Raw genomic sequence first — 15,536 nt, 5'->3', positions numbered from 1 at the left:
TTGCTATCGCCATGTGAATGACTGGGTTCATGGACTGAGAATAATTGCCAGGAGGGAGATTCCTGAGGGAGAGACCGTAGACGAATTATGTTATTTCTATGATGAGAGAAATCGACCTCGACGGAGATTGTTTTCACCACCAATTCAAACTCATGAAATGCTTTGATAAAAATATGAATAAAACAAACATTTGATGTCGTGGCGAAGCATGCAGTGAAAGCAAAAATCCTGCTAATAGCTATGTGCTCGTTGTAAATGTACTGTGGTATTACTTTGCCCCTTCTTTTTCTTATTGTTTTATCTTTTTCTATTTTTTTTTAAATGTGTGTCATTCTTGTTTTTTTTTAACACTGTGATATATATCACATCAGGCATTCAAAGACAAGTTACGATTTGTGTAACTGCTCGAGAATTTCTCTCCTTATCATATCACCGTTTGTTAGCTATGCTCCATGTATACTCTTGTTGGATTGATCTGATTGGAATACGTGTTGATTGATTGAATGAATTGAATGAAAATGTGAACAGATTATTCTGACGTTGAATGTAGGTCTAACAATCTGTTTCAGTGAAGTGCATATTATTTCATATTGATTCCAGATTCCGCGGCTTATACAGACCTACCACTGAACTATTAAACGCATAAAGAATGATAAGTCTACAAGCAAAGAAGCAAAGAAGCAATCAAAACAGACGTAAAACACTGACAATCAACAATAGTTGCAAAATAAATTCTGATTGCTAACAAACACCCAAACAAACAAACAAACAAACAAAACCCGCGTAACAATTATGGACTTGCTGCCCTTATCGCATTTTCTGGACTAAAGGTAAAATTATGGTCCCTGTCCCTATTCTCTCCAACCTTCTATATCATCATCTCCCTCGTCGCCGTTTTAATCATCTTCATCCGATCATTACCATGACAATATCATTCTTATAATCATCATCATTATCAGAACACATCAGAAATAAAAGCATAGGGTATACAGTCGTTCGCTTTCCAAGATTTGTTTCCAGAAGATAAATACTCACTCAGGATAGCCTCTCAGAGTAACTTACCACTGAGTCCAGCACAGGACCCCGCCATTATTAGTACTCTATAATAGCGTTGTCAGGTGTATCTCATTTATGCACCTGGGGAGTGGGTTGAGAGGAGCAGACCAGTGAGTACCTCTAAAGGTGTTCACTGGTCTGAAAGGTGCAATATTGCACCCGTTAAGGTGCTCCAATTGTGTCACATGTATAGGTGCACAGATGAACATAATTTCTTTGAGTGTAGGCCCACTGTTCACTAGAATGATATCCTCACTTGCTGTTTTGGAATGGCATCGCACTCCTAAAGCTGGTCCTCAATCGTGGAGATCGTCTTAATGCGGTCTGGTTACCATGGTTACAGTACCTTCGAACGGCTCAGCTAAGTTTATCCCACAAATGCTCTATGGGATCAAAGAGTCGAATAAAATCTAAAATCTAAAATCTGAAAATTTAGGTCGTCTGCATGCTATTCCATGATATAAGGTTGGTCTTTTCCGGCCGACGACATCTATAACACTAACACCAATCACACACACCATCAAAGGGAGTTGTATGCCAGTGGTGACGCAAGAATCGACAAATCGGTATAATCGGCATCACGTGGTACTGTCGGATAGAAGATTCTTAAACTTAAGATGATACCACAAATGGTGACTGCTATTCTAATACATGTACTGCAGAAATATAATAAATCAAAGTAGTGTTTCCCTGCTTTTTGTTCTGCACGATGCATGCATATATTATTGACTGACTAAGAGGTAGCAATCTACAATTAACTTTGTTGCGAAGTCATAGCAATTTGCGTTGGTCACTGTGTTCACTGGAGCTCGTCATGACGGAAAGGAAAAGAGAAAAGAAATCAAATTAGTCACTCAGCCGACATTAGTTTTCACTGCATGTTCAAGTTTGCGTCAGATAAAATTCAAATTCTGACACACTGAATGGAAGAAATTCATTAAAATAGGACTTTATAAGGAAATGTACGGAAAATGTCGCATTTTTTCAAAGGATGTGTGAGTGATACCAGTAGTACATGTCACAAAGCAACGTCAACGTATCGTGAAACAAACATTACTTTCTTATCTCGCATGTACGTAAAAAAAAATAACAAAACTGCAACTCATAATGTTTCATTGGCAAATCGTGCAGTGGATCTATTGATACGTCAGAAAAAATCTGATAGATGAATTCTGGACAATATTACACGACTTCATTGATGCAAGACAATTTGAATATGGTGTGGAATGGTAATTGAATATATGTGTGACTCTAAACTATAGCCGCTACGCTATGTCGTATTGTGCCGTATCCGTTGATAGAACCGGGATCACGGAAGGCGGGCCATACGGGAAACATCATTTGCATTGCTGTCGCTGCGCAGGGACGAATCTATGCTAAGGGGGTTGAACCAATGACGATGGGTCATGAGAAGCGAAAGGAGGAGAGAAGAAGAAGAATATGGTGCAAAAATGTTATATCACACAATTATCCAATCTCATTTTGATTATTGTTCTTGTGTATGAACCAAAGCTAATAAGTCCCATCTGAATATGCTTTTCATTCCACAGAAAAGAGCTCTGAGAATTATTCCAAATGCTGATATGTTTGCACGAAGTGATGAATTAACAACCAGTCAGGAATCGAACCTCTTCAAAGGAGATGGAAAAGAATGAATCTTATTCTTCTGTTTGAATGTGTCTATCACACTGCGCTTGAATACCTTGCCAATCGAATATCCATGCAAACTCCACAATATTCTCTTCGAAATACTTTATGTAAAATATTTTTGCCAAAACCAAACACAAATTTTAAACGGAACAGTTTTTTATATTCTAGTGCAATATCATTTAATAATCTACCGTATGACATTCGATCGAGTGATACAATCTGTATTTTCAAACAGAATATTAGAAGACACGATTCGTTTTGAGGCTGCGTTTTAAATATACATATCTTTTGTTGTTACATTGATTAATACTCATATCATGACTGATTATTTGCATACTCTGGCATAGAATTCAATTTATCTAGGGACACTTTCCATGCTTTTGAAGTGAAAAAGTATACATATATTTATTATGTTGAGTACTTTTATTCTTGTTTGTTTTGTTGTATATAGTTATTTATGTAATTTGTATTTGTTGTTTTACCCTGTACACCATTGTATTTTTACGTGGACCCCTTTGAAAATCAGCCTCGTACTGAAAGGGCTATCCACCCTGTGAATGGAAATAAATAAATAAATAAATAAATGAATAAATAAATAAATAAATAAATAAATAAATGAATAAATAAATAAATAAATAAATAAATAAATGAATGAATAAATAAAGAAGAAGAACAAGAAGAAGAACAGACTGAGAAAAAAAAGTGGTCTTCACATTTTTTTCTGCCACCTCTCTCCCCAAATCAGCTGACGAGCAAAAATAAATAAATGGATAGATAGCTAAATGAATGAATGAATAAATAAATCAATAAATGAAATAAAATAGCGGGGGGGGGGAGGGGCGGAGATTTATAACTTCCTCAACCTCCCACCCAAAAAAAGAGAGCCTTGAGGGGAGGGGGGGGGGGATGTTACAACCCCTAACAACCACCCCCTTAGATCCGCCACTGCTGTCAACATATTACATGGCTCATGCACTTTAAAACAAGCTAATCAATTTTAATAGGAATCATAATATGGGGACTTACAAAGTTTCCATATTCACAATCTATTCAAATTTTGAATGGGTTCTGTATATAGATTCCTATCATATTTGAATAAAATGTAATCAAAATTTGAGCAGATTAAAAGTAGAAATCTCGAGAGTCCCCATTTTAAACGATTCTTATATCTAAACTGATCTATATATAATTATGTTCCTGTCGAATTAATTTTTTCTCTCACAGAAAGGAAAATATGCAAAGACATTCAACATTCATCAGCTATGTACTTTAAAGTAACCCTCACTCTGATGTAGGTCATTCTAAGTATTTTTGCTATAACCACTTTATTTTCTACAACCACGACGCACCTATACGCTATCTATACATGTATCTACTTGGCAAGATGTCGAGATTCTGCGTGTGTGCATTTAACTTATTTAGTCCTTAGGGCGATGACGCATAAAAGCATTAGTAATTAGGCGTTGCACTTCGCACAGGGGTCATTGAACATTATAGTATACAAACGGACAGTCTCATATCACTCGGTGACCATTGCATTGAAATAGGCAACAAAGGGGATTTGGACAAGTTTTCGACCTCAATACACAGTCATAGAACAGGGTCACACACCAGTAACTCCCCAAGCCTCACTACATAGCAACCAGCCTCAGTCATGCTAATTACTTGCTATAGCGTCCGTTCCTGTCCACAGAATGGGTCCCACTACATTGCTGCAGGACACTTACTCAAATGTATCAGCTGAAAACGGTCTTCGCTGTTGTCTGTCGGAGGTAAACTTATGATAATTTAATCTGCATTGCAATCAGCGTTATGAAACATGACCTTTTGCGCCAAATTCAGTAACGATTGCTGTTAAAAACAGACGCGTTAAAGTGCGGAAGTCTAAAAATCTGTCACAGTGGGTCTGTACGCCAGAAGACACATTGTGCAAGCCGATGTGAAATGGGATTTAATCTTACTGTATACAAGGTACGTATACTTAGTTTCTAATTTGATCAAAATCGTTCCTGAGATATAGCTTTAACTCGCAAAATTTGACGAATTTGTGTATTCCACTGCAGGATAAATGTTGTAGCGATGATTACCTTCGTGCTTTCAATCTTCAACCCAAATTGTCTTCGTTTATGTACATGTATATAGTTCTCAGCACTCGATGCCCCCACGTATTCATGTCATGATAAATAACTATTCATAGCATGGATGGAGATGTCAAATATCATAGAATTAAAGCGTATGTTTTCTAGCGTAAGAAAAAGGAACTTAATTTTACGATATGATGTGTGAAACATTTGTTACCCTGAACACACACTGCTTGTGTGTGTGTGTTATCTGTATTATCTATGTAAAATACGCGTGAATTATAGGTACAAATTATAATCGAATCATGAGTGGCCTGTGTTCATGCAATTACTGAGAAAGCCCTCCTCTATGTTTTTCGCCCATTTATTCATTTAAACTTAAGAAGACAGTGTAATGCTTCGAGGAAGATAATTTGCAGATCCCTCTTACATGGATTAAATACTGACATCAACCGTCCATAAAGCTCTCTGGTTATATTCCCATAACCGCATAAGGGCCTACAACAATGTCTTGTCTCCATCGTGGATTTTAAGCAGAGAGAAAGAAATATAATGCTGACCGACTTCAACATTTATTTTCTCAAATTCAGTAATTTAAAAATCGATTCAGCTTTCGTCTAAATTTCATATTCTGAATTCATGCTTTAGCTGCTATAACATGTATAGGCCCAACATCAGACAAACTACTACTCTTTCGTTGGACAATTCATTCACGATAGAACACGGCATTCAGTTGATTTTCTGCTACTGGGATTAAACACGAAATCATAGTATTTACATTTCTCTTATGATTGCAAATAATGTGGGACCTACCAGTTTTCGCGTCAAGGAGCAAAGGTTGTATTTGCATGCTGGTATGGTGCTTGAGCGAAATCCTTTGTGTTTACATGTATTATTACCAACCACCTTCCATGGTCGCAAGCCTACGTGCGGATATCATCTAAAATTCACAATTTAATGGATTAATTCATGAAGGGACCATAACTCCCGTGTTTCAGCGGTGGTTGTAGTCAAATGCGATACTCATGTACGCGCCTCTAATGAATTAGGCTCCGTCTATTATCAAGGCGTTTTCTGTCATTATATCAGACATGATATAGATCTGACTCCCACTTTCTGAACCAACATTACTCATATTTCTCTTCAAGACAAAAGAAATAAAAATGTCATGTTATATCGATGTACATTCAGTTACGTTAACACGCGCTGAAAAATGGGGTGAATGTACTTTAATACAGTATACACGAACCAATAATAATCCACCATTGTTACATTTATTACAATATTCTCTCTTTCATTCCATGCTATTGTATTCTTATTGCAAATTAATATTTCAAAATTGGAGGACAAATGTTAGGCTGTTAAGCATTCATTTTATCTCAGTACAGGAGAGCGAACAGGATATTGCAGCGCTGAATGTTATGTATTATCGACATGTTGCACAACGTTGACGATTATTTTCTATCTCTTCTCACTCAGATCTTGCGGACATGAATCACTGTCGCCAGAGCAGTCAGCGAACCAAGTCTTTTTTGACGATTTTGAAGGAAACTGTTCTTGTTTTATGGAATACGATGTCATAGCTAAGACGAAATATCACAAAGATGGCTGATCATAGTGAAACTAATGCAGAAAACAAGATTAAAGAAAAACATAGTGAGGGAAAAATGGCAGAAAACGAGACAGCTTCTCTTGAAGCAGACCTAAGCAAAGAAAAAAGTGGACATCGCCATCGGAAGAAGAAACGACATCGGCATAGAAGCAGGGGTAACACCGACTCTTTCCAAGAGTCTGGTGGTCATGAGGGTGCCGTCCATACGGATGATGATGTTGGTGATGAGAGGAGCGAAGATAATGAAAATATTGTCATGTCTTCGTCCATCAGGAGGAAAAGATCAAAAAGTTCGTCGAGGAAATCTAAGGACGCTGAGTTGGGACATGACTCGGGACTCAGTTTGGGAAACTCTCTCAGCGAAGCGTCGCCAGTAGAAGCTGCCGCTGATCCCGCTGAAGTTAAGACAAATGCCGCGGAGAAGGGAGAAAACAATGAGGCAAAAGCCGCATCCATTATTGAGTCCAAGGAAGGTGATATCACCGACAGTGCAGTTGAAAAACAAACATCTTCGTCCTCGCAAAGAATACATCACTCGAAAGTATCCGATGGTTGTGATGAGGTGACAAACGATGAAGACCAGCATCGTGCCTCTAAAGAGGAAGAACCCCACGACGCAATGGATGTTGAGGAAACACGGAAAGCGAATCGGATACATAGGAGGCTAGAAAGACAAAAGACTCAATATAAACTGGAGAAACAAGCCCTGAAGAAGCGACTTGATGACACTAAGGCTAAATTTGAAAAAGAGGTAAATATCAAATGAATGGTCCAAAATCTCTAGAACAGGTTTATTCACGTTTTGTCGTTCAGTCGTACGGAAATTAAAGGGGTGTAAATCTTACTCTGAAATTAAAATCAAGCAAAGACATTTCTGATTTGTTGAAGGGCATGATAGTGAATATAAATCCTTGTAGAATTGGAAGGATATTTACCTCGTATATCAGAAGTTATCATTATTATTATTATCTTTTAATGTTTTCTCCAATTGTCTTTTTGAGGTAGCAGAGAGCATAGTAGTGTACTGAAGGCAGTAAACTGGATTACATCAAAAGACTTGATATGAAGTGATAATATAAAATGTGTGTTTGTGTCTGCAAGACTGAACACAAATGTGTATAGTCGATCGTGTAATCGTTGTTGAAAATTTTCCTTAGATTTCGAGATACGAGCAGGACCTGACGGAGCAGCGACACCAGTTTCTGGAGCAGCTGAGTACGCTTCGTCTTCAGGAGCAATATGAGAGCCTCAGTGGGCGGATCCACGATTTGGGTGAACTCGAGACCGAGTTGAATGACCGATTCAGAGAATGCCAAGAACAAGAGACCGATGTAAATATACGCTTCGCCTTTTAATGTCACAGGAGTAAAACTAAATTATACGAAAACCTGGCGAGTTTGGTTTGGATTGTACAGTATAAGTTTAAAAATATTGATTGCTGATTAGACAAATACAAGTAAAATTCTGGAATTGCAGGTGATTTCGTCAGCATGTCGACTTTATCCACACACGATATCTGTACAGTCTTCCCAATTTCCCCGTTGTTTCAATCTATATCAAGGAGTATAGAATACTGACTTTTTACATAAAGCGTTAGTGGTTAATTCACTTCCGGCCCTCCCAGTTGAGGACTACTTAAGTATGAGAGTGGTAAATGAAATTTGTTTCCAAGTGGGACACATGATAGTTAGCATCAGATGCCTCCATAAAATAATGTGACTAACTTTGAAGCTGACCATGATATGAGGCTTGATGTTTGTCATTACTGACCTGAAAACGTTTTGAGAAAAATCCCCGACATGATACATCTCGTAATCTCACGGAAATTTTCTGCCCAATCGAATATAAAGTAACTACAAATTACATCAGTGTACTGTATAAGTTATATAACGGCGAAGATCACTTTTAGAGAGTGCCTGTTTTAAAAGAATCTAAACCTGAAACAAAATTGAAGAGGCCCCCTCACATCAACAATTCCCTCCGAGAGAGAAAAAAAACCTGTTATAGACACTGTCTATAGCGGCCATCTGTCTACAACGGCCACTTTTTCGTCTCCCTTGAATGGCCGCTGTTATAGACAGGCTTGACTGTACATGAACACCGCCACTGCTGGAGTTTTATTCTTTATCGTATATTGTACATGTAGGCCAATTTTAATTCGTAGTTGTACGTGATGTCAATGAATGCAGAATTTCAAAGTATGGAGTGATATTGTGAGCTGAAGAAAGTTACTTTCTTGTGTTTGTAGATCGAGGAAGTGGAAAGGTTCCTCAACCTCCGAGAAGAGTTGTGCAAAAGCAAAGAAAGGGATCTCAGTAAACTGGACGACGTAAGTATTGTTAGGTATTTATCATTTTGGTTTCATGAATGTAACTTCGTTTGACTATTGTTGAGGCAGATTGTCCTATACTAAATATGAAACGTGAATCATGTCCAGTTACGTAGAAACAATTTCAAGCAACACTGGGTTTACGTGTATTTAGCTGAGGTGAAAGTGAAGATCATAAAGAGGGGAAAGGACGCATACTTTAATGATGCCGCCAAAGTCAATCGTGTTGAGCTTTTTTTTTCACTACTGTATTGTGTATGACATTATTTTATCTTACTCAAACTAAAAACACCAATGCCATATAGTCGGCACCAGGACATCGACAAATGTGATTCTTTCGTCCCTCTAATCGTGCTAATCGTCAAAACTATGTGATGCGCATGTGGTCATAGGAACTATTCTGCAATGCTTCATCCCGCATGATCCAGACATGGATAACATCCGCCACCTTTTGTTCTTTAACCAAAGTGACTGAAGCATTCCATATAATCCTGGAAATATGCTCTAAGGATTGCAATCTTACAAATTGTCATTGAGCATTTATATGTTGAAGATTTCTACATGAAATGCATTTCTGTAAGTTCGTACTCACGTTGGTTTCGTTGCATTCTCTTCGGCATTCCGAAATGCTACCTCAATCTCTGATAACCAACAGCATATGCCTACTAAGTCAATTGCTATTAACAAAAATTTACTACTGTACTGGGCCATTGAATATGAACGTAAAAAAAAAAAAAACAAAAAAAAAAAAAAAAACAACAACAACAAAAAAAACACAAAACAAAACAAAACAAAACAAAGCAAGAAAGACATGTCTAAGAGGGAAGTGTATCGCCGATGTCTCATTGTTCCATGTTTCAGGAACTAGATGCTTGGCGGACAGAGCTGGATATTAAGAAGCGACAACTGGAAATGGAGGACCCTTACAGGAAGAGGTAGGCTACCAAATGTTTGCGGTCCTAAGCAGATTCTCCGTCTTTCAAACATAATCTATTAGAACGGATTGTTTTTGTTTCTCTTCAGTTCTTGTCAATCGATGAATACACTGTCAATGTACGAGTGACGCACTTACTGTAAGGGGGTTGGGCAATGTGATCGCCGATAGGGAGTATATTATCAGTGCTAAACACTAACCCCTTCTTCTCTCTCTCTCTCTCCTTCTTTTGGTCTGGTGGCTAAAAACTTTAGATCTGAAGTTTTGGTGGCCCGAAAAAAAAAAACCCAACAAAAACAAAAGTAACAATCCATTTTGAATGTAACCCTAATCGAATCGGGCCACCAAAAAGTACGTTTTTAGTGGTCCCGGGTCACTGGTGGTGGTCACGACAAAAGTGCAGTGGAAGGTGTTCATGAGCTGTGAGTGATTGTGAAATCACGTTGCATCGTTCCAACCTGTGTATTATGCCTGTCCAAGTTGCCTCATGATGACTTCTCTAGTGAAAATTTCACATATTAAGTGGCGTATACCACCGAGTCACGATATGCTATTTATCTAACGAGACACGAAATGTGAAAAGACCTATTTTGCCCATCTTTTTACATGCCAAAATATATAATGTTGATAGATATTACTGTATCACTTTGTGTAGTCTTTTCATATGTCATACATAAAGCCCTTCTATCGTTTGTTCGACACAGAAATGAATCCATGGGTAACACAAGCTACTCTAAACCAACAACGGAAGAAGAAGACTACATTCTGAAGAAGAATCTGATCAAATGTCAGGCTGATTTATCGCAGTCACAGGAAGAAAACACTGCTTTGCGGAATGAGATGATGTCTATGAAGAAACAGGTATCATTCAAGGTTATTCTTTAAGCACGACACGAATGACAAAACAGACGGCAATTCAACAAAAAACTTCCAAAACAAGTCAATCTTACAGGGGAAGCCTCCTTACATTGGAATTTATCTAAAATGAAACAAATCCTACTGAGCCACACACGGGTAAAAGATCACGCACTGTAAGATCTTATATCGTTATACTGTACCTGAAAATGATTTTACTGTATCATGATTATATGATCTTACCAAAGAATATAATGAAAAATTGAAATCGTTTCTTCTCAACCCATCCCATCTCTTCCCCCAAACCCTAAAACAAACTTAAGTTGCTGACCACAATTACCAGCTTCCCGCTCGTCAAAACTTGTCCCCAGTACATATATGTACAACCAGTACAGTGTATCTGAATAAAAGGATCGTATAGAAATTCCTTGAATATGTTCTTCCAGTAACAGGTGACATCGTAAGTTTTTAAAGTACTGTACATGTATATCACCATAAAAAAATTGAAGGTATGACTCGAGTTTGGCAATTCAACTGATTTCAGCATGCCGATGTACTGTAATATAAAGTCATTAATCTCTTTCCATCTACATGTATTTTACTTAGTGTATCTGCACTGAATACTAGTATGTATAAAAGTTATCTACACAATGACTTAAGCAGACTCATGTTGACGTTACCCACTTACACTATTTGATTCCCCTAATTTTTTTTTTTTTTAGCTGGAGGAGAGTCAACTCCAGAGACGAAACCAGGAGAAGAAGATCAAACAACTCGAGAGTCAGCTGGCCATCACTGTGAGCCAACTCAATCATAAATCCAGTGGCTTTCGACGGGATTCGCTCCCACCAATCAGCGACCATCATTCTCAGCGTGACACGAATAGAATCGAAGAGCTGCGGCGGGAGAGGGAAAGCGCAAGATCACACATGATGTTACAGCGACTCAACAACACGTCGGGCGATCAGCAGCTGAGTATTAACCAACAAGCAGCACTACGGAGAAAACTGGCAGGGAAAGACGGGGGTACTACACGCTCAGCATCAAGTACACGTGTGTCTAGTAGACTGAATCCACATGATGATGGGCTAGGACTGGCCAGAAAGACATCGGCAAGTGCAGGGAGTTCGCGATCTACCGAAGAAGGTACATGTAGTGGTGCCGGACAAAATAATCCTGAAGATTTAGAAAGCAGAAAAAACTCTTCCATGTCGTTGCCCAAACCGTCAACAGAGGGCAAGTCGTCGACGGTTTGTGTCATCATGTAGACTGTCTTGTTGGAAACCATGGTTTGTGTAAGCATGTTTCAGTGGGAACCAACAACCCATGCTTGGTGTTTTGAAGTAGGCATGTCTCACTAAGAACCAAACAACCTGTGGTTGGTGTCATCATGTAGGCATGTATCAGGGGAACCAACAAATATTGGGAATACCTGCCTGATACTTGGGTACAGTCTATTGCTGAATTAGATTTCATCTTGCAAGAACTGTGTATCACATCACATCTCGCTTAAGGTTTTAGCCACAACAATCAACCCACATATCATACCTCAATACATCAAAACAGTTGTAATTTATGCTCAGAACACGATCAACATGTTTAATGGTATTACATTTTATTGAGATTACCTATGCATCATTTCCTGTATAGCATGAAATGGCACCTTAGTACTTATTCTATAACTTCATTTGATCTCAGGGTCGCACCCATGGAATACACAAAATGTTGCTGCTGTTGAAATGTTGCCATGTCATGGAAAAAATGTACATGTATTCTGAACTTGGAACTTTTATATGAACAATGATTTTATATTTTCAGTGGTAGTTATGATCAACATTGCCATTACGTCCTATAACTTTCCTAATAGGGATAAACATGTTTCACAGTTTAGGAAAAAAATTGATCTTCCTCATAATGTGATAATTTCATGAATGCAAAATGTAAGGTCTATTGTGAGGAATACTTTTACCCCTCCAAGGCAAAAGAGCCACTGAAAAGAAATTAAATCTCATATGCATGACAAGAAATTCCAATGCAGCTTTGTATCACATATAAGTGTATGTGCGCTATCAAAATATTTTGTCTGTGTGCTCTGAGCAATTTCATACTTAATCACAGTAATGTAAATTGATATATGATCAGTACATTGTGTGCAACTTAATAAAGTATTTAATCATACAACAAAATATTTGAAGTGTTATCTTCCTTATTGTTAAACTATCATTGTTGGAACTAGAAATGTCGCTATGGCGACTGGTATGCCTCTGCCATAATGCATAATTCTCCGAATAGGTCTATAGTACAATGTCTTGACAATGTGTGAGAACAGCTTCACACAAATGGCAAAATATTAAAATGACAGGTTTCTCACAAATGCATTGACTATTCACTATCCTTGAACAAGGTTTATTTCGAACGGCTATACTGTCTAAGAGTGCAGGTATTTGGGGATTTGAGGATTTTCGTACCCAACTTTTGACCCTTTTATAAGTTTAAAGAAGAAGTGAAATTTAGCACTTTCACTTGACATTTGACATTTTGACCTTTGACCTTTAGGCAAGAAACTTCCAAGAAAATCTGTATTGGGTAATATATGCATGGTAAGTTTCAAGAAAAAATCCTGCAGGCATTGCATAGATAAGAGAGAAATAATGACATTTTGATGAGTTGACCTTGACCTTTCACCCTTGACCTTTGACCCATGACCCCTAAATTCCCTACATGATCACTGCCAGTCAGTACATGCATAGATACTAAGTTTCATGAAGATACCTTGAAATATTTGTGAGACATGGAGAAAAATGTACAATTTTAACATTTTCACTTGACCTTTGACCCTTGACCTTTGACCTCATGACCTAAAGCTCTCTCTGGGGAATCGTTGTTTGGTAGTTCTTGTATACACCGAGTTTCAAGAAAATATCTCCTGGCATTGCATAGATATAGGGGAAATAGTGAAATTTTGAGCATTTGACCTTGACCTTTTGACCTTTGACCTTGAGCATGTGCACCCAAAAGTTGATTGGCACAACTTCGCCTACTCATACATGTACATGCCAAGTTTCATTAGGATACCTCTGACAGTTTTTTAGATATGCTATCCACAAAATAACATTATGGACGGAAGGACGGACGGACGGACAACCCGAAAACATAATGCCTCCGGCGACACTTCGTGGCGGAGGCATAATAAAAAAGAGAGTAAAGAGTCACAAATGATTTCAGCAGAATTTGGACATAACTGGATATTCTTGTACCTAGTCTAGCAAAAGTCCTTTTTTTTTGTTTACCTGTACATTATCCTATAAACTTCTTTGTGTTATGCAATTGACTGACATTTTCAGATGTCTCATAGCTCTGATACTCCTATTACAAGAAGAAGAAGTGCACTGGTTCAACATGGTAGGGACCAAGGTTGTACAAAAAGATGTAAACAGAGCTGATCTTCTGTATTGGCCTGTGAATACTTCAATCTACTTTTTGTGGCTGTGGCTGAATTTGCCTTCCTATCTATTTCAAAGGTCATATCATCTTACAACCATGTCAAAGGTCATATCATCTTACAACCATGTCAAAGGTCATATCATCTTACAACCATGTCAAAGGTCATATCATCTTACAACCATGTTCATCCACAACAAACAAGGACTGAAGAATCCACATGGGTACTGTAAAAGTGGATATTTTTGCGCAACTAATTTTCACGCTCAGGCGGGTAAGAAGAGTTTCGCGTGTTTTTAATTCCGTGGAATCAAGACATCAACTACTGGAACATACGGCAAGCAAAAATATTCGCTTGCTTTTATTTTCGCGCTAGTTTCTGGTTGCGCGAAAATTTCCACTTCTACAGTATATAACTCTTACACAGATTATACAGTATATACATGTACAGATTTTCTAAGGTCTCATGTTTGTGGACTTACATGTACACGATGTATGCTAGGTTTACTCTATACTTCGACAGCTTTACATGCAAAACAATGTACATACATGTATATGTGTACATTTTGTAACATAGAGAAATGTAGTCAGGCACTTCTCAACCTCCCTTCTTCCTCTCAACAAGAAGCTCTAGATTTTGATGACATGAATCCCAGTACAACAAGAAATAGTTTGGAAAATGTAGAATAGGTATTTACATGTACATGAGTAAAGGCACTTCATTTGGTTGATGTATTGTGACAGGCACATAAAGTTTTGCACCACATACTGAGCAATCTCTTCTTGGTTCTCATAAACATAATCACTATTCTAACTGACCAGGGACACATAATATACATGTAGGTCAACACTTGATTCTTAGTTTGGAATTTGATAAGACTAAGCTTTTTATTTGATTCTAACAATGACCTTAAATCTTCGCTCACTTTCTTGAACCCATAAACCAAACCAGCAAAATCCTCAAGTTGCATGTAATGACCTTGATATCCTGGTTTAACAATACTGTAAAACAAGAAATGTTCGCGTGCATTTTAATTTCGCGAACTTCGCGAGCGCCAAGATTCGCGAAATTAAAATGCACGCGAAATTTCTTATCTACACTATATGCATTGAACGCAAGAGGCAATTCGCGAAAATTTCTTGCCACGAAAAAGGCCGTCGGCTCCAATTCGCGAAAATTCGTGCCGCGAATATATCATGTTTTACAGTACTCGTGTGGTACTCCATGAACAGGCACTTAACTGGATGCTGTATCAATAAACCATGGAGAAACTGTTCGCTGGGTTGTTATATGGACTAATAAATCTACAACTGTACATATGAGATACAATAAATAAAATTCAAATAGGTCACATGACCATGACAAATCACAAGGGGAATTCCGTTCCTGACCATCCTACAATTCTGGTTCTGATGATTCCACAAGATTTTCCAAGTTCCTGGCCTCCTCTTCAAGACCATGAGCTCTAAGGTAGGCCTGGATTTGGGAAAGACAAAGACAAGCTAAGACATGAAGGCTATATTTAAACACAGTGCATTCTTAGGTACTTCTGCATCAACTGGAAAAACAGAATATGA

The 15,536-nt window shown here is 38.0% G+C and overlaps 2 protein-coding genes across 2 annotated transcripts in view; one reads left to right on the top strand and one right to left on the bottom strand.

The window, feature by feature from the left end:
* Positions 1-4,417: 4,417 nt before the first annotated feature.
* On the top strand, positions 4,418-11,785 carry LOC139740883 (uncharacterized). The gene is made up of 7 exons (XM_071651467.1): positions 4,418-4,677; positions 6,267-7,150; positions 7,557-7,730; positions 8,648-8,728; positions 9,590-9,663; positions 10,367-10,523; positions 11,240-11,785. Exons 2-7 carry the CDS (start codon positions 6,392-6,394, stop codon positions 11,783-11,785), a joined length of 1,791 nt encoding a protein of 596 aa, XP_071507568.1. The 5' UTR covers positions 4,418-4,677; positions 6,267-6,391.
* Positions 11,786-15,354: 3,569 nt separating this feature from the next.
* LOC139740881 (kinetochore-associated protein 1-like) overlaps positions 15,355-15,536 on the bottom strand; it is a 61,585-nt gene continuing 61,403 nt past the window's right edge. Inside the window, exon 60 of the mRNA XM_071651466.1 lies at positions 15,355-15,435. Coding sequence (XP_071507567.1) covers positions 15,355-15,435 — 81 coding nt within the window. The remainder of the gene's footprint in view (positions 15,436-15,536) is intronic.

The sequence above is a fragment of the Diadema antillarum genome, unplaced genomic scaffold (assembly GCF_040938485.1).
Source record: "Diadema antillarum isolate AM-2024a unplaced genomic scaffold, OU_Dant_1.0 seq00000889_RagTag, whole genome shotgun sequence".
Classification (NCBI taxonomy): domain Eukaryota; kingdom Metazoa; phylum Echinodermata; class Echinoidea; order Diadematoida; family Diadematidae; genus Diadema; species Diadema antillarum.
The sequence above is the reverse complement of the archived record's forward strand: the minus strand, read 5'-3'. Positions and strand labels throughout refer to the sequence as shown.